Genomic DNA, 23,074 nt, shown 5'->3' on the forward strand with positions numbered 1-23,074 from the left:
TAAAGCAAATCACAGCCATTTGTTTGAAATTCATCAGATGAATGATCTTATGTAGGTATTCTTGATATTTGAGTGAAGTTTTATTTTTGACATGGTTTTACTGCCTAAAATTTGTATCGCAAAAATACAATTTTCGTCAAACTATATATCATATAGTAAAGTTCTGGATCAGTTGTATTAATTATAGGCCTGCCTGAAATCCAAGGTCACAGATTTGATCACTCGTCAATAATAACCGAAATTCAATAACAATATTGTTCACGATTATTATTATTAGTCAAGCAAGTTGAAATGTCCAATTTTTTGTTCTACGACCTATGTGTTATAAGATGCAGTTGATAGAAAAATTGACAATTTAATAGTGTCTATGAAGTTGTTGTGGGCTTTTATCCTGACATATTATAAATTCTTTTCGTTTTGTGGTTTATTAACTACGTATATAAAAAGTATATTCTTCCGAGCAAAAGTTTACTAGAACTTTTTTGAGGGGAATTTTATTCTCTACATTTTGGTTGAGACGTCTTTACCTGAGTATTTTAAATTTTTCAGTATTTCTAAATTAATATTTTAGAGTAGTAATCAGTGGCGGCTCGTGAAGTTTTCTTCAGAGGAGGCTCAAATTTGAAAAGCACTATTTTAATGTCTTTTATTATCTGAATAATTTTTTTCGACATGCCCACGAAAAGAACACTCTTGCGTTGACAGATAAATTATGTTGCATCGATTAGTCTTTTCAAAATTGCCCAATTTTCACCAACTTTCTCGTAATAGTTCTCCCTTTTATGAGCCGAATCTAAATTATTGGCAATGTTTTGCTTACCAAGCATTTCTAATTTAATCGAAGAAAATATGTGTTCCTGTGATTTTTCATGCCTTTCTATAGCTCGTGACAAATTTTGTAAATTATTATAGCCTGTTTTACCCCAAGCGGAAGATTTATCAGTTTATCACTTATAAATAATACACAATTCCAGCAGTATAATTTGTTTCTTAAAACCGAAGCCGTTAACTATTTAGTTTTATTATAATTATTTTCATGAAATGCTCTGTTTTGTTTCTAATTGTAACTGTCAATACCATTAATGGGAGTGATGGTGTTGGTCTTCCCTTTCATACCCTTACCTACGTAAAGCCTAACCACCACCACCACTGAACAGGTAGCTCGCGAAACCACCTCAATGTTTTTCCTACTTACACCCGATTGCTCCAACTAATAAGAAAGAGATAAAGTTATCTGTACGACTAGATCTGAAAAGAGATGAACTAGCCGGAGGCTAGCGGCTTGGAGCGGCAGTCCGATCACCGTTTTAGCCAATGCAATACCCACTGACGGTGCGTCAAGGTTACGGCAGGCCTATGAAAGTCTCAGCTGATTCCATAAGAAATACATGGGGAGCTTACGGAACGACATAAAGAGGTCACTAGCGTTCTAAAGGTGCTCCGACCTTGAAGAACATAGTTTCTTTTCCATTTTAAGGTTTTCGGTGAACGTTTTGTCTGGTTTTGTCTGGTTTTGTCAACAAGAAATGTCATATTATTTACGGAATCATACGGGATGTTGGGTTATGGGGTTAAAAACAAACGTAAAATTTATTTTAACAAAGTAATAGATACTTACGACACAGTCTTACGATACATGTAAAAAATACTATAAAATTCCAGGCTAAAGAGGTCAACAAACTGCAGGTTAAACGAAATATATAGTTTAATTTTCGCTGTGTACGTGTTTGAGCGGTCCAAGATTTATTTTTAAATTTTAGTGTATAAAAAATTCTAACTCAAATAAAAACTGAGACGAGGTAATCAAAAGGAAAGTCTTTGCAGGGGTGGTGGAATAGTATTTTTGTATGGTTCGTTTTTTAGTCGCAAACCAGTTAACGAATACAGTGCATAAATTGAGAAAAACTCACAAAATATATTATCCACTACTGGAGTATAAACTGCAAAATGTTCAGGTGGCATCATTAAATCGCCAAAAATCACATCTTCATTGAAAACTTTAAAATGTCACACAATTAAAACAGGATGTACCACTTCGTAAGAATCTGCAAAGTTCACACAAACTTCGCAGAAGTGGTGGTGTAAAAATTTTCGTATTAATGAGTATCCACAAACATACCATAAACAGTTGTGTTCTTTCAAGGTGAGTTTCCGGTAACTCACATCACTTAATGATTGTTGAAGAGGCCGGAATACAGGGAAGATGTGTTGTGGAAGTTTGTTTAAAAGAACACCTTAGCAAATTTTTCATTTCAAATAAAATAGTGCTTCACAGTTGATTCTTGCACTTGTATCGAAATAATCTGTAGTAAATAGTTTCCGAAACGTTCTTTGGAATTCTATTGGTGTGGAATTTATACAATTCCCAAATTGACGCCTCACAGAGCCAAATAAATATGTCAAACAATACTGATTTAGTTGCAGCAACCTTTTAGTGAAAATTGTAAACAAATTGTATTCTGTGAAAACTATTAAAAATAATAAGCAAAATGTTTATGTTCCTGAAGTTGTTTTTTATTTTTTTGTGAGTGATTTAAAAATATTAAGAGTGAATTAAGAATTTTGCAATTCACTTGTGGATAACAACTTATTTGTCAGACTTGTTAAGGCTTTAATAAACCCAGTTTAAAACGTCAAAATTGAATAAAAATGTTTTGCTTGAATATATTAATAATTTATAAGAAAGAAAAAAATGACCAATGTCACTAGTACATGCCAACCATTATTGTTTTTGTGTACAATTATTAGTATTATATGAATCGCATACGAATGCTACGAAATATTTGAATCTTCGTGTTTCCCGGGAACGGGTTCCCAAGGTCACACCCATTCCGCAAATATTGCTGAAGTTTCGTTACTGATCTACTGTGGTTACGGTCTCATTATTCAGATGCATCGTCGTTCGGAGGCTAGCGGCTAGCAAGCCTCTGCCGCTGAAACCAAACGCGGAGTGGTGTCAATGTGAATTATGATTGTGCAAATATAAATTTTTCCGACATTTTAACCTGATATATGATGAAAGTAAATGAAATCCAATAAAATATTCTGAAAAATAACAAATGTCTACAAAAATATAAATTCTTTCATCGAAAAAAATTAGAGGAAGCTGAGCTCCAAAAAATAGAGGAGGCTCAGCCTCCCCTGCCTTCTCTGAGGAGCCGCCACTGGTAGTAATGGTAACTAAGTCTGGATAATATTTAAAAAATTAGTTTCCAGTCTTTTGAAAATCTTATCCAGGGGTACTCGTATATCGGGAAAACGTCCTGTATAAAATAGTGCAACAAAAAAAAGCGGTTTCTCTGTATTCGTTATAGAGTAAAATCATACAAGTTTTTTCTATTTTTTAAATACGTTTTAGTCTCTGACAGTTTGGTTAACAAAATTTAAAGCCCATAGGCCTCAAAATTTAAATGATCATGTTTAATATTTTAAATAAATTGAAAAATAAACCAACGAAATCTCAGTATTATTATTATTAACGGGATTTGGCGTAAAGTGTTTATTTAACTTCACATTTTGGTTATTTTAATTGATTTTGTCAATATTATTATTTCAGTGTATTCATTTGTATTTGACGACTAATAAACAAGAATATAAAGGAATTAATTTCAGGAAATAAAAATTTTATTTAAAGTTTGGCGACTAATTCAGAACACCACAGATTTACTGATTTTTATAATTGCAAACAGAAAGAAGGTTAGGTAAATGTTGGATACAAACGCAAGACCAAGAACGCAAAAGTCAGTTTTCGACATCTGAGTACAAAAAAGTGACAAGTCAGTCCAAAAAAGTGATACTTCATCGACATGATTCGGGACTTAAAACAACTTGATTGGTAATGGTAAATTTGTAAAAAAAATACAACATCATCTTAATTCATCGAAAGTAACAGTAAATAATAAGCATCTATTTTATGCTAATATTTTTTTACATCTAACCAAATACCACCTTCTGCTTGTACACTAACACTGTTTTTTGAAAATTTGAGCGGTTCTTTAGTTTTCTCATTCAGCGTAAAATTGTAATTTTTTAGCAAACTGGTAAGTACAACCTTGGCTTGCATCATCGCAAATCGTAGACCTGCAAACATTACATTACATAAATTAACAAAAATTGTATAACAAATTTCCATACCAAGACACATTCTAGGTCCAAATCCAAACGGAATAAAGCAGCAGCGATGTCTCGCTGTCAGTTTCTTTTCATCGAAACGCTCAGGATCAAATTTATCGGGATCGGGATAATACTCTTCGTCATAATGTATCCCCAGTACTGGTATGACAACTCTTGTACCCCTTTCGATGATTACACTATGTTCAGGGATTTTATAATCTTTGACGCATTGCCTGTTCAGAAAAGGAATTGGTGGATATTTTCGTAAAGTCTCTAAAATGTAATTAATATATAACCACTCTAAACTAAATGAAACACTACTTACCATATAATACTTGATTCATATATGTCATTTCCTGAATGGTATCATAAGTTATTTTTCCATCGTGTTTATCCATTACGATATTGATTTCGTTTCTGACTTTCTGTTGAATCTCCTGATTTTTTGCAAGTTCATACAGCGCCCAAGTTGGTGCAATAGAAGCATTTTCAACACCAGCCACAAATAAAAGAAAACTTTGAGCAGTGAGTTCTTCAATAGTTACAGTTTTACCATCATGGTTATATCCTTCATCTCTGGCTAGTTTGCTATTTTTCATGTTTATCAATATTTGTATATAATCATCCTTAACGTAATTGTTTGTCTCTCTGTCGTGTACAATATTTCTAAACAGTTTATCAAAAAAGTTTGATATATCTTTGGGTACCGCTTTAATATTTAAATTTCTAGCGGCATTTGGAAAGTTCATAGTAAATAAAGCCACTAGCAAGCGGCCAATTGAATAGGTAAAAAATTTCTTCACGTATGTTCTGAGAGGATAATCTTTATCTTTCAGCGTGTCACAGTTCATACCGAAAGCGCAGCGTCCAATAACGTCAGTAGTGAAACAAGACAGAACGTCTTTGATATCAATTGGTTGCTTTTTTTGATGTAATATTTCAAAAATTTCTTGCAGGTTTTTTTCACAGTGGGTAAACACATCAAACATAGCTTTGATTTTTCCAGACGTGAATGTCTCACTCAACTGCACTCTCAAATTCCTCCACTTTTTCCCACCAATGCAAAAAAGATGAGCACTGATTGGATCATCTTTTTCGTTATAGTAAAGTCCACGATCTACGAAATGGTGAAAATCTTTTGATAACATTCTGTCAATGTTTTCTACATTAACCACCATGTATATGTGTCTCGCAAAAAAGTATACGCCTCCATGTGGATGATTCTTGCGTTTTAATTCCTCATAAAGACGTTTGAGTACCATTCCCAAACTATCAGTAGTTGTTACAAGGCTTTGTAAGTTCCCAAAAGGAATAGTCGGTTGCAAGTAAGGTAGATTTTTTTTCTTCCAGTAAGTGTACTTCCATTTGTAATAGACGATGGCGGTGCTTGTCAAAAGTAAAGAAAATCCAGTTAAAATTTCTAAAAGTGGGTGCAGCCGATACATTTAGCTAAAATTTGATGAAAATGGATTAGGCCACGGTTTATTTCAAGCACAAATAAATATTTTACCGTTACAATAGTGTTCACAGTGTATAGGTATGTGGTATTCAAATTATTTAAAACACGATTAATATTATGAACAATTTAAAGTATTAACATTTTCTAGTGTTGAATTATATAACACGTAAATATGTCTTGTGGCGTTTTGAGAGGTTTAACGACCGAGTTCTAGGTTATTCGATTTCACTGGCGTAGATAAGACAGTCATCATTTTACTAGATGTCCTATATTATATTTATATTTGGGCAATTCCACCGTTACTTAGGCTAAAATCGTACGAAACTCTGCAAAGTTTTTTATTTTAAACTGTCGTCATAAGTGCTTTTACACTTTCATTTTTTAACATAATCGTTGTAATTTGATTTCTCTTTTTTCTTAATAATTTGATATTACTAAAGTCATATTTAATTTAGTCAAAATTTAATTAAAAGTTTGCGTTACTTACGCGAAATCTTTGAACCTGCCTTCTCTGGAATTGATACATTTTCTCCATTTTCTGTGGAATTGTGGATTATCATACAAAAACAGTTGTATAGATAAAAAATTTAATTTTCGTGTTTTCAAAAACCGAGAAGTAGTTTAATTTTGATTATGTCTGAATAGAGAAAAAATTGCGTTACTTACACGATGTCATCTTTACTTATACGATTTGATCGTTTCTTACGCGAACTTGTGAATATTAGCTGCCACGGAAGTAAGAAAAATTGCAAATTCGTGTTTTAAACAAAAGGAAAAGTTGGTCGAAGGTTGTTTAGAACTTGCCTCGCCCATGAAGTGCATACAATAAAACATTTCCAGCATTTTCGAAAATTATAAAATTTGATTTTGCAAATTTTATTTTTTATGAGAACCTCTATAAATTGAAATAAACAAATGTATGTAATGTCAAAGTAAAAGGATTAAATGCTAAAAGAGAAAATATTCAAACTTTCCGAATTTACAATTTATTTACTTGATGACATTACCATCATTTGAAATTTCGATTTGTTTGTTTTTATTTTGGCTTTTCTCGCTTTTCTCCTTGTTATTTTCATGGTATCTTAACTTTTTTATAGCGCAATGTCTTTTTTCTTTGTGCAGCTTATGTTTGCCCTATATTCCTGCTGATATTTTCGGTTGGTTGATTTTAGGTATTCTGAGTCTCTTTACTTTTTGTCGGTGTTCTCTTTCTCTTTCAGTGGATGTTAAAGACATTTTGATTACACAGTAAAATCAAATTATTGGTAGACTGACGACTGTCAAGACTAATTATTATTTAATTTCAAAGCTAAGCCACCGAATGAAAATTATCCCGTTTCGCGTAAGTAACGGTGCGATTTTTAATAATAATCACAAGGCAATTTCAGACATTTAATCAACAGTACTTACGCTTGTATTTTGAAATAAATAACCAATAAAAAGTATACTCAACAAAACGCCGGTTTAACAACTGTTCGTCTTTACACGTCACTTCACCACAGATAAAAAGTGAAAACGGAATGAATTTTTGGACGTAAGCAATAAAATGTTTGCTCTTGTGTTGTAATAACTGTAAAAAGCAAAAAAACGAAACAACCCATAATTCAGTACCGGTTAAAAAGGATAGATTTATGATGTTTCCAGGCGAATCTGGGCCGAACAGAGGGTTTCAAAACCAGATGGTCTAAGTTTGTCACATTTCTGTGTTTGTGTGGCCATAAAACTGAAAGTGTAGGGTATGTACCTACTCTTACAAATGTGCTGAAGTTTAATTTTGACAAATAAAAAGGAAATTGACGCAGAATCTCAGGGGGGGGCATCGCCCCCCCTGCCCCCCCCCTATGGGCGCCCATGATAGGTGCACTCTTTACGACCGTGCTTGATATTGTATGTAAATCAAGATATTTACTTTGTTTCTAGCGATGTTAAAGAAGATATAATATCTATCATTTCTTTGAACAATTTTATTATTCCTCAATAACAAGAATTTTTTACTGCGGGTGTTATGGTACTGCAAAAGCAAATATATGCCAGTAAAATTTAAAGTTTTTAGAAGTACTAATTGTAAGATTTAGATTAATTGAACAATTTTCAAAAAAATGTGCTGAGGTTGACATTTTCGTGGAATTGCACATTTATATCAGTTTAAAAATGGTTTGTATAATCTAAATATATGTTACTTATTACTTACTTAATAAACGAAACAAAAATCATTATTAAGAAATTTAAGCGTAACGGATATTTGTGCTGTCAATTAAAAGGCCATACCTACATCATTGGACGGTAAAATTAGTCTAGAATTTAATTAAATTGGTTTTATAAAAATGGAAAATAATGTTAAAATTAGAAGTCATTCAATTATTATTACAGAGGGATACATAATTATTTGCAGTATTGTTACGTTGATCGGTGAATAAAATCGGCGTGGTTAAAACTCAACAATTTATTTCTTACTAACTCGAATTTACGCGACTAATTACAGAGCGATTATGTACTCGTTCCTGACGGTAGCCTGTATTTGAAGCCTATTCCTCTAGACGAATCGCGAATGCCACTTCAAGATTTTCGTAGACGCCTATAGACTTGTCTTATTTCGAACGCCGCTGGGTCGTCGTCACCGATGATGACTCACCCATCATCTCCGCACATTGTAGGGAACTCATAGGTGTCGTACTAGTATAGGTTTATTTCGTAACAGTATTTACGAAATTATGATATATCATAGTAAGTATTTATTTGAAAAACAGCTAAAACTAAAGTTCATTAGCACGTTATAAATCTTCGAAAATAAAAACGTTGGTTCGTTTTATTTTGTTATGTCATAAGTTGTAATATATATAGGGTGAGTCCCTAATTCACTTCGATATATTATTAATTATCAGAAATAGAACAAAAAATTATTTTTAATTATAGAGAGTGTTCTGTTTTTAAGGCGTAGCACACTCCTTAGTTTTTTTTTTTAATGAAATACTATATATTTTTACATATTCTCATTACTACAGTTTTTTTTTTAGTTCTAATGCGACATTACGTTATTTCAATTTTCTTTTCGCCAATCACAGGGTTCATAAAAAATTCGCAAAATAGTTTTTTAATGATTGTCATACAATATTTTTTGGAAGGATAAATTAAGATACGCGCTTTCTTGCGGTACCAATTAAATCAGTTTTTAGTACATTCAGTGTTTATAAAAAATTCAAAAATTGTGCAATTTTCAAATATCTATAGTTCAATTTTTGAAACAGAACACCTTGCATTTTATTACTGTATAAGAAAGGCGGTAGTGTGGAAACATTGGAGTTTTCGTAATGATAACACACTGCTAAATTCCTTACAGCTGTCTGGCGAAATAAGTCAACTGCTGCACTGATTAAAGTTTAGATATTGGAAATGTTCAACGTTCAACCTCATTAAGTTAGTGTATTTACCGGATTAATAAGAGTCGGTTAACAGAAGGTCAATGAAATATTTATGTTATCATTATCAAGGATTTTTTATTTTGTAATACTAATAATAGATCATAAAAGTTAGCATAGGGTAAAATGGGTTAGCCAAGTAGGTTAGGTTACTATTATTACCAAAATATATTTTTTTGTCGGGAGTGGTGTAAGGAATGCAGTGGTGTGGAAATTTCACACTACCGTATATACTACTACAATGCACAGGGTAACCTTAATAAGGAACTCAGCACAAAAGGTTTATCACCATATATGTGTCTTTGATAAAATGTTGATGACGACATCATAAAATTTTGTTTTGGAAAAACTCACTTGAAATATACGTATAGCACGCTCTTTTACTTTTATTTTAACAGTTTTTACATAATCTTTATTGTAACTTACACGAGCTACAAACACACAATATTTAAAAATTATCCGGAAATCTCTGTCATAATTATCAAAACTAATTTTTTATCTCGTTCCACTTGTATAAAATGTATCAAAACTTATATCCACTTTCATCTAAAGATACGTTATTGCTGATGAAGTGCTGATAAAAGCGTTTACACCGTGGCCATGGAAACCGTCCGTCTAGTCCCGGTATTGCGCTGGAATCAGGTCCTGTTCCGACAGTGCCCACCAGTAGTAACTCAATTGGGGGTTTTAATTTTGAATCTGCGCGAATGAAATTGTTTGATTTTAAATAAACAGTGTCACAACGATAGAATGTTAGTGAAAAATTTTAGGGAGGGCCACGACCGATTAAGCGCCCTGGATTAATACTGGCGTGAATCATCTATGACACGAAGGTATGTGGACAAATACTTTTTTACTTTTATTGAATGTATTTTTGTTTTTATTTCCATCACACAATTTCGTGTATTATTTGATAATAACAGCCTGTTTTATATCTTTATATTTAACTCATCTATTAAATTGTGTCCCCCCCATTTCAAAAGGTCACGAGCCGCCACTAATTTGTACATTCGAATACATCAGGAACGAGGGAGGTTCTGTCTCAATAACGTTAGACTAATTTTTATTTATTTGTAGTCGTTGGAAATTGCTACTGTTATTGTTAAACAAGTAGTAGTATTTTTATTTATTTGTCTTATAGTTTTATATGTGTTTCCAAACATTTTACAATTATACGGTGTAATTTCCAGATTGCATGTACAAGGACGTGTTGGAACAGCCGATTTGTTGATGCAATAAACTGTTTTACTGCCAATAAAGGTGTAGTGAGAAATAAATAAGTCAAGTCTTGTCAAACCTGATCTTGATCTGGAACCAGCGTTCCGCTGTGACAGGATTTTCAAGTTTATCGCACTTTTTATAAATAAAAATCTCGAAATAAAATGCAAAATACAATAAACAGAAAAAAACAAACAAAAACAATTGGAAATCAATTAGTTACTAAGGTCAACATGTTTTGAAAACACTTAAATTGATTATATTGCAGAATCAACATTCAGTTGTTTTTGTAATTAAAGTGCTAAAATTGATATAACACCTGAACAAAATGGTCCCTGCATGGATTTTTTTAGCCGCGTCACTCTTGCTTATGAAATATCTCTGGTCCAGACGATGGGTTTATTACTATACTTGGAAAATTGCAGGCCCTGTTTCGTTCCCCATTATAGGAAGCACTCACCTGTTATTGCGGGAAGGATATGATGGTTTGATATGCAAATACTTTTTAAGTATAGTTATTCTCCAGTTATTTTCCAGGTTTTCTCAAAACATTTACCAGCGTTTGCAAAACGCAGCCGGCGGTGTTTAAACTGTGGTTGGGCGGACACTTGCTTATCGTGACTTCCCAGCCCGAAGATATCGAAATTTTTTTAACTAAGTATCTAAAGAAGGGTACATTCTATGAGTTTGGGAAAGAGCTTATGGGTGACAGCCTCATAAATTTACCAGGTAAGGCTAACCTTTAGCAAAATGAGCATTCGAAAAAAAAATTGTAGTCGAACAATGGAAAGTAAATCGGAAAATTATAAATCAATCTTTCAATTCAAAAATTTTGAATTCGTTTGTTCCTTCGTTCGTGAAATATGCCAACCGACTTGTAGAGGACCTCAGTAAACTTTGTGATGGAAAATCAACTGATATTTTGCCAGAAGTGTTTAAATGCACTTTAGATGCAGCTATTGGTGTGTATTTTGACGTTTACTTGTTTTTTTTATGAAATAGTTTTTCAGAAAATCTAACCGATGTTGACGCAAGTTTAATAAAAGGACAGGAAAAATTTATTGCAAATATAATCAGGTTAGCCACAAACATAAATATATATCAAATAAAAGGTTTTCTTTAAGTTTGCCGCTTTATTTTTACTTAAATCAAATCTGAATGATTCCAACTAAAAATTGATTTCATAATTGTGCTGTTTACCCTTTATTTAACAAAATCGATTAAAAATTACTTAAAAATAATGAATTGAATTTTGCAGAATGGAGGATTTATTGATGTTTAGAATGTACAGGTTTTGGCTTCATATGAATTGGGTCTGGAAGCGTACTGCTGAAGGAAAAGAAAACAGTAAGCTTTCCAAGGAAACAACGGAATTTATCAAACAGGTATTTACAGTTGCCCAAAAATTTGAAATATACATAATGGTTGCGATTTTGTAATTGAAGATAATCAATAGGAAAAAAATGGAACTCCAAAAGAATACCTACAGTAATGCGTTTTATTCTTCTTGCTCTATAATTAGTTTAATAATATTATTATTGCAGACGACGATATCAAAAGGAAACAATTTCTAAATCATTTATTTAATATAAGCGACGAAACAAGTCTCTCAGAACATGCTATAACAGACGAAACTAAAACTATGCTCATTGCTTCGAGTGAAACAACAGCAATTACCATTAGTATGGTTCTTTTGGTTTTGGCTATCCGATCTGATGTGCAGGTCAGAATAACCAATGTTTTCTAATAAAAATAAAGACAATTAAAATTACAGAACAAAATTTACAAAGAACTCACGACGTTGCTTAATGGTAAAGACAGAGATGTTACACTAGAAGACCTTAATAAAATGCTCTACTTAGAATGTACCATAAAAGAAACCATGAGATTCTTTCCTACGGTGCCAGCGTATGTACGAACAGTTGATGAAAATGTTAAATTAGGTAAAACATGTATTGAACACAGGTTTTAGTGTTGCTTTAGATTCATACACAGTTCCAGCCGGTAGTACCTTTTTGATTGCTGCAGTGCATATGAATAAACGGGAAGATATTTGGAGCGATCCTTTGACATTTAATCCAGACAGATTTCTGTCTCAAAATGACACCCTAAGACATAAATGCGCATATGTACCTTTTAGTTATGGACCAAGAAATTGCATAGGTACGTATGATAGAGAGGGGGAAGCAAAATTAATCAGTACTATTTTAAACGAGAAGTCAAGGTGCCAAATTTTTGAGCAGAAAAGTGAGCTTACGTACGCTTTTTTGTTGTTTTGAAGTCATAGATCAGAGAGAAAATCTGAGTTTGTGTGTTACCTACTTCATATATTTTAGCCAGACTCTACTTTTAAAGATCGTTAAAAATACACGCATACTCCGTTGTATTTATTCAAAAAACAACTGACATTATACAATATAAGGCCGTGTGTCCTGGTCCATTGCAAACATTTTGTACATTATCATGATCAAAATCTAAAAAGAAAAAATATAATGCAATTTTACTTTCATACGTTTGCTTTTCAATTAAGCATTTGGCTGGTAATTAAGATAAAAATGTTTTTATTAGCTTTCACCAATTTTTAGTTTTTAGTTTGTTAAAACTTCGTCATAAATCTGGTTTTCTCTTCTCTCATCTATGGCATTTTTTCTTTTGTCTTTTGCTTTCTAGTATGATTTAATATGAAGTCGTCACCGTTGAGTTTGCATGAGATTAATGTTTGCCACACTTTATCAACGATTCAAACACAGAATTTACTTGATGTTAAATTATGCCTTGATCTAAGTGACTGGTTTCTTAAAACAATTAGCTTTGAGAGTTTATATCGTGGACTGTTCCCAGCTTTTCCCAAACAAACACATGGTAAATAACCACAAAATCCATCCCTCGTCGCGAGAAATACGTCTCGATTATGTGATGATGATGATTGCCTAAGAGGAAAAATTTCATCCCCCCGCCCCTCAGTCCACGATATTATGAATTCTACTGTACTTTCAACGGTCCTTTTTCTCAGAGTAGGACAATGTTAGGTTGATTTAACTGCTGTAAATGAACTATTAGCAATCTAGAAGTGTCATAAGGTAACACTTAAGTTTAGGCATCCAGAAACCTTATTTATAACTTGATAAACAAAGGATGAGTCCTGACTAAGTGAATCTATGAAGTCTCCCAGCAAGTTCTTTTCTGAAGAATCTCATGACTGTTAGATTGTGTTAGAATCAGTAACGATTCAAATCCTAACATGAACTGTGAATTTACTAACAGTAAATCAAATTTACACCACGTGGTAGCGTTTCCCTCAAATGTTCAAATATTTTGTAACTATAAACCTCTACCATTAGAATAACGTCAGGCCACAGGGGTTTAAAAAACTAATCTAAGTCTTTATCCATCACAGCAAACGCAAACGACTACATACTAAAGCGTCAAACCCCTTTTCGAACTTGAATATCAGAAAATTTTAAGAATCAGTAAGGGCATCACCAGTAAATACATAACTTCACAAATCGTTAACTTTTTCCTAAAACTACTATTTTATTTAGGCAAATTGTAATTTACATGTTCAAATAAATAAGAAAAAAATGTTTTTACTTTTACAGGACTCAATTATGCAATGCTATCAATGAAAGCAATCCTAGCAACACTTTTAAAAAACTATATGTTTTATCCTGTAGGATATAAATCGTTCGAAGACATTGAATTTTCCTACAGTGTAGTTGCAAAAGTCAGGAACGGTTATAATATTAGGTTAACACATGTAGACAAACAATAAAAAACAACGTAAAATAAAGGTGTAAAATATTTGGTCGTTTTCATTTTCCTTTTAAAGCTCATTCGTCTAAAATGAGCGGATTTCATGTACCAATGAAGAACGAAGATTCTTGGACGATGACATGATAGCAAACACTTTCAGTATATAGGTACACAAGTAATAAAAAAATTGTTCGGATGTAATACAATAATCTAATATTCACTGCAGGATAAACAAAAAAAAGTGAAATATAAAGACAGTACTTATAGAAACAAAGCGTAGTAATATACTTATAATACTGGAGGTACGTCCAAATAAATTGGGTTTCCCTTTACATTAACCACATACGATAAATTCTCCACCTGGTTCTCGCCATCATCATCGCTAGGACTGTTGTGAATCAAGTCTACCTTTTCTTTACTCAGAACAAGAGGATCATCCACAATTACATCATGATCCATAGACATGTCCACATATTTGAAAGAATATTTTTCCAACAGCATATTTAACAGCACGTCTGGAGAAATTTTTTCCAGAAAGGTTGGATTATAGTCGATTATTTCCTTTAAAAGAACTGATGTATCGCAAACTTTAATTTTAATTCTGTTTTGTATACTATCGAAAATGGTTTTGGTTTCTTTACCTTGCAGGTCTTTTAAGTTCAGAAAGATTTTTAAATTTTCATAAAATGTAGTAGCACCAATTTTCAAATCCGTAATAATAATGAATTTTAAAGTGATATGTTCTTCGTGAAGGAAGGTGATTATATTGCTGATAGTTTTTAATTCGTTTTCATCGTTTACGAACAGTACCAAGGGTATAAATTTTGCTTTCCACATTGCTAAGTACGCTTGCGCTAACGTTAATTCTATAGTTTCTTCGTACTTTTCAAATATTACCTCAGACAATCCCAGTTCAGAAATGTTAGCTTTTTCGATTTTCAGTTTACCGTTGTTTTCAACGAAATTCGTTTCTCTGCGCAGAATGTAGTTGAAGCATTTATAAATATTTTCAGCTACGCCGCGCTGGTCTCTAATAATAATCAAATCAAATATCATTAGTATTTCATTCCATGCTGTCAGCCTTGTCTCGGCGATATTTTCTGAAGACACGAGAAAGGGTTTCAGAAGCAATTCAGCAATTTTTAGAAGAAAACTGTTCCTCGATAATTTCTTGCAAGTTTGTTTCTGTTTAAAATGGGTACATACATAATTGATAAGTTCTTGTGAAACATCGCCGCAGTTATCGAACTTATTTTGTAGCATTAATTTTATAGACCTTTTTAGACCTTCCAACTTTCGTTGATTTGTAAACATACTAAACTTGTTCAAATCATCAAACACTTGCTTATTGTCTTTGTCTACGACTTTGAATATACAGATATCGTCAGAATCGTCGGTTGTGTTCAACAAATGCATCCTTTTGTATTCGGGAATCTTCAGCTCGTTGTCTTTCCATTTTTCTTTGTCTTCGGCGTTCTTCCAATCTCTAAGTGCATCATCATTATACACAAATTTAGAAACGTCGTCTTTGTTAACTTGCAAGCTAGAAACTGTGAATAATTTGAAGTAAGCTTTATCGTAAGATTTTTTTTTCTTGTTTTTCAGTTGCATCAAAATATCGCATCGACTTTTTATACTAAACTTTCCCATTTCAGCAGCCAGTGTTGGGACTAAAATGTTACTTCTGGTCTGAACTTGCTTACACTGTATAGCTTGAATTTCATCTACTGAATTGTAGGTATAAAATTCGATAACAACGTCTCCAAATTCATTCCAGTCTGAGTTTATTACCGATATTCTAAAATCTCTATTGTCTTTACTTAAACAATATTTTAAAGCGAAGTATGTTGACAATGTAACTATGTAGAGGTGGTGTTGTTCTGGAAGAGGATTTCCGCCACGTACGTGATAAGTCTGTAGAATGTGACAGATGTATTAATATTTATAGGAAAATAGGTACATTTTCTACCTCTTTCACTTTTCTTTTGTCGTGTAAACTTTGGGTTTGTGGTTCCATTTGGAAAGATAAACTTTTAGCAACGGTTGTTGAAGGTCCAGTTTCTTTCTCTTCTGTTGGTGTTATTTTTCGTTTTTTGCGGAACGTTGCGTACTTCGACCGATGAATTTTGGTATTCTTATGTTTGTCAAATTCTTTATATGTAGTCTTTTCGCCGCAGACAGCACAAGTGATTTCAGCATTGCCACTGTTTGTATCGATCTACACAGAAGAATTTAAAAATGGAATTGTATTACATTATTTTTTGATTACCTGACCCACTGAAACCTTTGATTTTGATGGAAGAGCTTCTGAAAGTTGTTTTTGATGGTTATTCAGAGTATGCTTAGCTGAGTGTGTCTCAAAGAGACCCGTTAAATCAAAGATTTCATTATCTTCAATTGTCTATTAGAGAAAAGTATTATTTATAAGTAAATATTTAATAATGTTAGGTAACTTACGCTTTCCTGTCCTCTTTCTGTTGCTTCCATTTTGAGAATCCCGAACTATATTAAGCTAATACAATCCCCTATCTTACCTTTTACGTGGATTGTACTCGTAAATAGTTACAAAAGTAAAAAATATGAATAAAAGTTTGATTCAGACTTCTGAGCTAATAAAACGTTAACATTCCGCTGTTATCACTTAAACGTTGTTCAGCATACGAATGTCTAATCTAATCGAACTTTAAATAAAAATGATTAATCTCTTGTTAAAATAAACTAAAAAATAAATAAATACGTAACTTTTGAAACGTCGACACAGAATTCCGAAAAATCTTCTACTTGTTGCAACTGGTTCATGTTTACATTTAATTTACTAAAGACTTTCACGGCCGCTACTACTAGAAATTAATTAAGTAATAGACGCGCATCAGCTGTACAGCTGTAAGCAATGCGTTTCGTTGAGGCGAACTTTGTCGAATGCAAATACGAAGTAAATAACCTTATCTAGCCATTTGTATATCGTGTTGCCTACCCATCATTGAAAACCGTGAACGAAAAATTCCACTAAAATAAAATTGGTAAGAAAATTTTGTTTGTTTCGCTAGCCAGGAAAATGAATGAACTTCCAAGGAAACGTTTTAAATAAACTTTACGCTATGAATGTCAATCAAGCATATTAAAACTAAAGAAATAATAGTCTCTGCGTTCCTCCTAATACGTTTTGGTTTTAATGATGTATTTATTTAGCGTAGAAGATATACTGTGGTAGAAGTATGCAAACACAACGAATATTATGCGTGTTTATGACAAAATAAAGTCGCGGTGAGTACGGGTATTGCGAAAGTACGAGCATCGAGTAGGTAGGAAATAACGGAAATATTCAAACAAGAAACTTTAATTCTTCTCCCTGAAAAATCTGGAGAAAAATATAATATTCAGTACAACTCATTTACGGAATGGTGTGCAAGTAAATGTTAAAAATATTGTGAAAGTGCAAGTTTTGGCATATCTATAAGAGCTATCAAAAAAGTATAAATCGTCTACACTGTGGTCAGTTCATTCTATGCTGAAGACAACACTGTTGGCCAAAAATTATGTTGATATTGGAAAATATACCTGAGTAACTTCACCAAAAATAATTTCGGGGCAACTTGTATGGACTCTGTCATTGCTCAACTCGATTCGTTCACTAAATAATAATAATCGTCCCCGAGGGTGGCCTCTATTTAAGCCTATACGTTCCTCTCGGCGGATCGAGAACGCGGCTTCGAGGGTTTTCTGGACCCACAATCAAAACATCCGGTAACCCGCTACAGACCTGTCTTTGTGGAAATGCCGCCCGGCCATTCTGACCGATGATAACTCACCCACTAACGCCGTGCGTATAGAAAGTTCGGGAACCCATAAGCGTCGTACCGGGGAGGCATATGGGTTTATTTCGTAACAATATTATGGGTTGTTAGGTTTTAGGGAATAATCCTTGAGTATAAAACAAAACGTCAGTTGGAAACAAAGTAGAAAAGACTAGAAAGAAGACAATTTGGAATACGCTGGCAAATATTTTACAAGAAAAGTACAAGAAAGTGCACAACATTCAGTTTCATCCATTTCGAGTATCATTTTCTTAAGTGTTATAAGATCCCGATTGACGATAAACCTACCACTGTTAACTCGTTTAAAATTTGATTAAAAAATACCCGTACGAAAAAAACCTCAAAACTTTTAGTGTTCTAATTGGCTAAAATGTTCTGAGGGAAATAATAAGTATCATTTTCATCATGGGATATTTTCACCGACTTCAAAAGTATTTAATTCGACAATTTCGCTTCCTCTAAAACCTAATTCCTAGTTTTGATGCGGTCTTTTACTTGCCAAGTAATTTAATTATTATTTTAAATTAGTTTCTGTCGACATCGTTCTCTAAATTACGTTCGAAGTGAAGTATGGAAACGGTTAAATGAGGCAAAATTAAGTTGGAAATATCATATTTATTGAAAACGTAAAAAATACTTACAAAACTAAAACTTAAAGCAAGGAGTATGAGCTACAGACATTTTCTAAGACGCAAGGACCTCCAAGTACGCTTCTGATATACCCGTCTTTACAAACACATCCTTCAGCACAAACATCCGGGCAGACCCTTGGCTCCTTATTTTGGCAAGTCAGAGGACACACCGTTGCACATTCTGAGTATATTTCGTTTACTCGGACATTTGGGTACTTCTAGAGTTGGCAAAAATTAATGGTCAAAAAATCTAAGACAATGCTTAAAGTACTTACTTTTACAAGACTCCCTGGGTACACAAGAACCGGTCTCTGCTGCCCTCACTAACCTTCTTTGCAGAAACAACATTTGATTCGGTTCAAAGATTTACAGATAGATTTGTGGGCACTCAGTGCCGCAGTTTTGGTACTCTTCGTTTTCATCAAATGTTTTTTATTCATTTGATGAAAATTTTGGTTACTTACTGCTAAATGTGACCCCTAGGAGGAAGAAAGTGACGATGATGGTACCAAACATTTTGGTATAAATTCTTGGAGTTGTAGACTTCATAGCAGTTTGTCTTGATTCTGATTTAATGGTTGCAAGGCTGGATTTAAATACCTAATTGATATTGTTGACAAATATTTCTATGGCCACTGTACTCCAAAATATTAAATAACAGACTCAGAATTGGTAAAATTCACCATTGTCAAACACAAGCAAACACACCAAGCGCTAATTCATGACTACCCGTACCGTCTTTTTGCGCCTTCCTTATCAGTGCACTTTTTTGTGGTTCTTAAGCGTAGTCGCTCTATGCCATTCATTGTAGTAATTATGTAGGTCACGAAACAATACGAGCGGCGCGTATAACAATTTATCTTTAATTCCAAATAATTTTTGCCAGACAGTGCTGCCACTTAGGAATGTGAAATTTACAACAGCCGTAATCTTATTGTGAGCTATTCACCATTTTTTTTTGCACATATTTCGAAATCACCCTGTATACAAATGTTTGCTATAGTACTGTATTGTGTATTTTATATTTGCAGACAAACATTGAAAAATGTATTTATCAAATTCAAATATAAATAAAATTGTTGGAAATTTCCATATCCAATCATCTTAAGCAGGTACCTGGGGTTGTGAGAGGTGGGGCTGTGTCCCACCCACCCCATTTAATCGGTACCGGTAAACACAATTTTGTAGTTCTGGAATAAATCCCAAGCAAAACGGTCGCACTGTTATTACTTTGGTCCTTCGAAGCAATTCTAATAATCACAAACAAAAATGTTAAAAAATGCGCACAAAACAAACAACAGTTTTAAGCTTAACAAGTAATGTAACATCCACAACCTAAGATCTACGCGATTGTAATTGGTTAATAGAATCTTTGGTCAAGAGTTTTCAGAATTTTAAAATACAATGATTGTAAATTTTTGTTTTTGATGTTTCCTGTAATTTTTTCTCGTATGTCAGTAACCGTGTTTTGTAAGCAATATGTATATAGATCTGCAATATTTAGTTCTTCAGATACATTTAAAATTGTTGCCAGTTGTTACCATTACAGCCAACCATGAACATTTACCTTGTTGAATATCTGTTCCCTTTTTACCACTTTTCTCTGGGTTACCATAACAGTCCATGAAGTCATCCTAACAATTACAGCTGTCTTTAAAATGATTTAATCTCGCATTGCATTTTACGAAAAATATTTGTTTTCTTTTTTGTAGAGTCACGTTACATACTTTCGTAAATTGTCTATGTAACTTACCTGAACTTGATATAGAAATGAGAAATCTTTGGACAAATCTTCAGACTTCTTGTGGAGTTTCAAGTCATATATGTTTGCCATATACATTCCTAAAGCTATCGGTAAATAGGAAGTGTAAAACCCAGTTTTTTGTTGTTACCTCTCCATTGTAAAAACTTGCAGTTGAGGTTTCCATCCTTGACAGACATAAAGTTCGCAGCTTCTCCCAAACCGGTTCTCAGAGTGATGTCATGAAATAACAGCATCGAGGGTCGATAATAGTGATGCTTTCTAAAATATTTTAAGTTCTAACGCCCAAGCCATAATCATTGCTAATCTGAGATTTGTGTTTCGTAAGTTGTGAACGTAATTAAAGCTCTCAGTTTTTTTACCAAGAGGTTAAGATAACGAAGGTCCTCATCGTAGCGTACATTTGGTTCAACAAGATTTGAGTCTGTAATCTTATTCGTTAAGTCATTCACTACCACAGGAAACAATTCCAAAAATTCTTTATATTTCTCCGTACTAACTAAAAAATTACTGCTCGATGTAGTTCCTGGTGCAGATGGAATTCTAAAAATACATGCATTAGCAAAGTATCTTAACAATATCCCCACCAGTTTAACCATTACGTCGTACACTGAGGAGCTCGGAAATGTAGTTTAGGAAATTGTTTGTGAATTTGTAATGCTTAAACTGAGTTTATAATTTTTGAGAATTTGAGAGTTGTAACGTAGAGGAAACATTTAAATGTTAAATTTAATTTAAAATTGTTAAGAAATCAAAATTATTTTAGTTTACACTGAAATTTAAAAACATAATTAAAATGTTCTAAGCGATCATATATTACATTTCGAATAATTTCAAAATATTTCATTATTACTTAGCGTGGCTGGTTAAAAACAACATTTTCTGTAGTTTAAATTCATTATACCGGGTGTCTGGAAAATGGCGGATTAACTCTCCGCTACGCTCTTAACAATCAACTGGTGAGTCTGAGAAAAATAGTAAAAAAATCTTTTTTACATTATGGAGTAGTTATAATGATTTTAAAATTAGTTCTTTTGCTACGTTTAACAACTAAACAACTCATTCATTATCACAATAACTAGTAATAAAACTGTGACGGGCTTGGGAGATTTTCAAAATTAACTTTTGTTAATTTAGTATATATTCTTGTCGTGGACCTTGTGCCCGACATATAGTGAAAATATTATTTATTTGTTCGTAGGCTGGTTCGTGATGATGGTAACACATTCTAGTGACTGGACAAAGGGACTACTTCAAGTATATGCATTTTGCTTAAATGAATAATTATATTTAATTTAGAAATGAGTATGTACAAAAGAGATTTAGTCATATGAGAATAATTTGGTATAACAATAAATTGTAGTGTAGTTTAATATGCAAATACAATTATCAGAAAATGAACTTCAGTATTGAAACATTTTTAAATAAATTCAAGAAAACCTTATAAGTTTGAAACTAAATCTTTGAAAGCATAATAAAACAAACATTTAAAAGAATCTAAAACAAAAATATAACAAAACTCAAAATTGGTACCATAACTCAAAATTTGGTAACATAACTCAAAATTTGGTAACATAACTCAAAATTTGGTAACAACTCAAAAACTTGGTAAGGAACATTATAGTAGTTGCGTGGTCAGCGTTCATCAAACAATATAACTGTTTAACTAATAATTTCAATGCAAATTAATCTTTAAAAATAGATCTAATTCTCAAAACGGTATCCAATCGAGAATACAAAGGGCGATTTATCATCAAAATTAAATTGAACTTTAAAAATATTAATAAAAGCAAAACTTTGAACTTTTTATGAAATCGTGCACATTTTTGGAGATGTCAACACTTACCCCCTTGTGTCACAACACAAACACACACTAACAGGCAACTGGCTAGAGGACTCTGATCGTTTTTGGATCTTTCGATCTTTTATAAGTAAAGACCCCTCCAAAGGAGTTGTTTTCGCAAAATTGTTTACAAGTTACCAGTTTATTTGGGGTGTCGTAAAAGTATTTGTGTTTCCACCAAATTAGGCTTAATTAACTGTAATATGAAGATTTTTAGTGGCAAAATGTGCTTTTTGTTAAAATTAACAAATTTAAACCATGAAATTATAAAACTGGACAAAGACATCGTGTCCAGCCAAACGGCGCCAATATTTAACTGTGAAATTATAAACCTTGATTAGAATGGTGTGAAATCATAAAATCCAAGTTTCACAAGGACAACCTTGATTTTTACGACAATGACGATTGTTCTGAATCATACCAACATCTCCAAAAATAAGTAAATTTATCGCCCGTTACAAAACTTTTAGTTAATATTTTTCTCGCCCATGACCATGTTTAATTACAATTTCAGTTAGAATGCACAACGTTATGGTTGTGTTGTGTTGTTTTTGTAATAATTTGATCAAATTCCATTTGACAACAATGTTTGCCTGATATAATGCAAAGGTGAATTTCAGTCACCATCGTTACTAAGCAATCAGAAAATAAGCCAGAGGTATTCACACATTAGGTGTATGCAGCGTTGCCAATTTTACTTTTATAAAATTACATTTTTTTCGTAATCCATATCATTAAGAATTTTTTTATTATTTTTTTTTTGGGACTCCCGAAACCCCCGTATATAACGTACTGAATATATATTTACCTCTCTGAACTCGTATTTAATGTATCGATCAAATTTTGGTTTAAATTAAATGGACGTCTGTGTACTGTAGAAATTTTTGATATTTCAGTTGTGTGTCGTGTACACATTTGCCAAAAGTGCGCGTTCATACGGTTAAAAACTGCGCTTCTTTGGAAGGCCATCACGATAGTGATACCTACTTGACTAATTAATTAACTCGTTTATTAGTTTATAGTTTAACCATAGATATGTATGTTAATTATCCTTATTTTTATC

At 32.8% G+C, this 23,074-nt stretch overlaps 3 protein-coding genes across 8 annotated transcripts; 1 reads left to right on the plus strand and 2 right to left on the minus strand.

Annotated features, from left to right (window-relative positions):
* Positions 1–3,606: 3,606 nt before the first annotated feature.
* LOC135137618 (probable cytochrome P450 6a23) lies at positions 3,607–7,291 on the minus strand. 6 transcript variants are annotated; one of them, XM_064067311.1, is made up of 5 exons: positions 6,060–6,208; positions 5,624–5,880; positions 4,439–5,562; positions 4,135–4,386; positions 3,607–4,080 (listed from the first exon to the last, which is right to left on the minus strand). In XM_064067311.1, the coding sequence occupies exons 3-5, from the start codon at positions 5,556–5,558 to the stop codon at positions 3,917–3,919; spliced, it is 1,536 nt and encodes a 511-aa protein (XP_063923381.1). In that variant the 5' UTR covers positions 5,559–5,562; positions 5,624–5,880; positions 6,060–6,208; the 3' UTR covers positions 3,607–3,916. The 6 variants fall into 6 exon arrangements, with proteins under 6 accessions (XP_063923381.1, XP_063923382.1, XP_063923383.1 ...); XM_064067312.1 differs by lacking the exons at positions 5,624–5,880; positions 6,060–6,208 and adding an exon at positions 7,184–7,291; XM_064067313.1 differs by lacking the exons at positions 5,624–5,880; positions 6,060–6,208 and adding an exon at positions 6,983–7,151.
* A 2,269-nt stretch (positions 7,292–9,560) lies between these two features.
* Positions 9,561–14,007, plus strand: LOC135137215 (cytochrome P450 4C1-like). The gene is made up of 11 exons (XM_064066810.1): positions 9,561–9,821; positions 10,179–10,691; positions 10,744–10,935; positions 10,983–11,168; positions 11,217–11,283; positions 11,465–11,591; positions 11,652–11,694; positions 11,751–11,929; positions 11,981–12,149; positions 12,190–12,369; positions 13,806–14,007. Exons 2-11 carry the CDS (start codon positions 10,535–10,537, stop codon positions 13,976–13,978), a joined length of 1,473 nt encoding a protein of 490 aa, XP_063922880.1. The 5' UTR covers positions 9,561–9,821; positions 10,179–10,534; the 3' UTR covers positions 13,979–14,007.
* Positions 14,008–14,146: 139 nt separating this feature from the next.
* LOC135137214 (uncharacterized) lies at positions 14,147–16,860 on the minus strand. Its single transcript, XM_064066809.1, has 4 exons — positions 16,417–16,860; positions 16,229–16,360; positions 15,929–16,177; positions 14,147–15,873 (listed from the first exon to the last, which is right to left on the minus strand). The coding sequence occupies exons 1-4, from the start codon at positions 16,444–16,446 to the stop codon at positions 14,248–14,250; spliced, it is 2,037 nt and encodes a 678-aa protein (XP_063922879.1). The 5' UTR covers positions 16,447–16,860; the 3' UTR covers positions 14,147–14,247.
* Between the last annotated feature and the right edge of the window lie 6,214 nt (positions 16,861–23,074).

Source organism: Zophobas morio, unplaced genomic scaffold (genome assembly GCF_036711695.1).
Source record: "Zophobas morio isolate AGI-343-1 ecotype UQ-CSIRO unplaced genomic scaffold, CSIRO_AGI_Zmor_V1 ptg000029l, whole genome shotgun sequence".
Lineage (NCBI taxonomy): Eukaryota > Metazoa > Arthropoda > Insecta > Coleoptera > Tenebrionidae > Zophobas > Zophobas morio.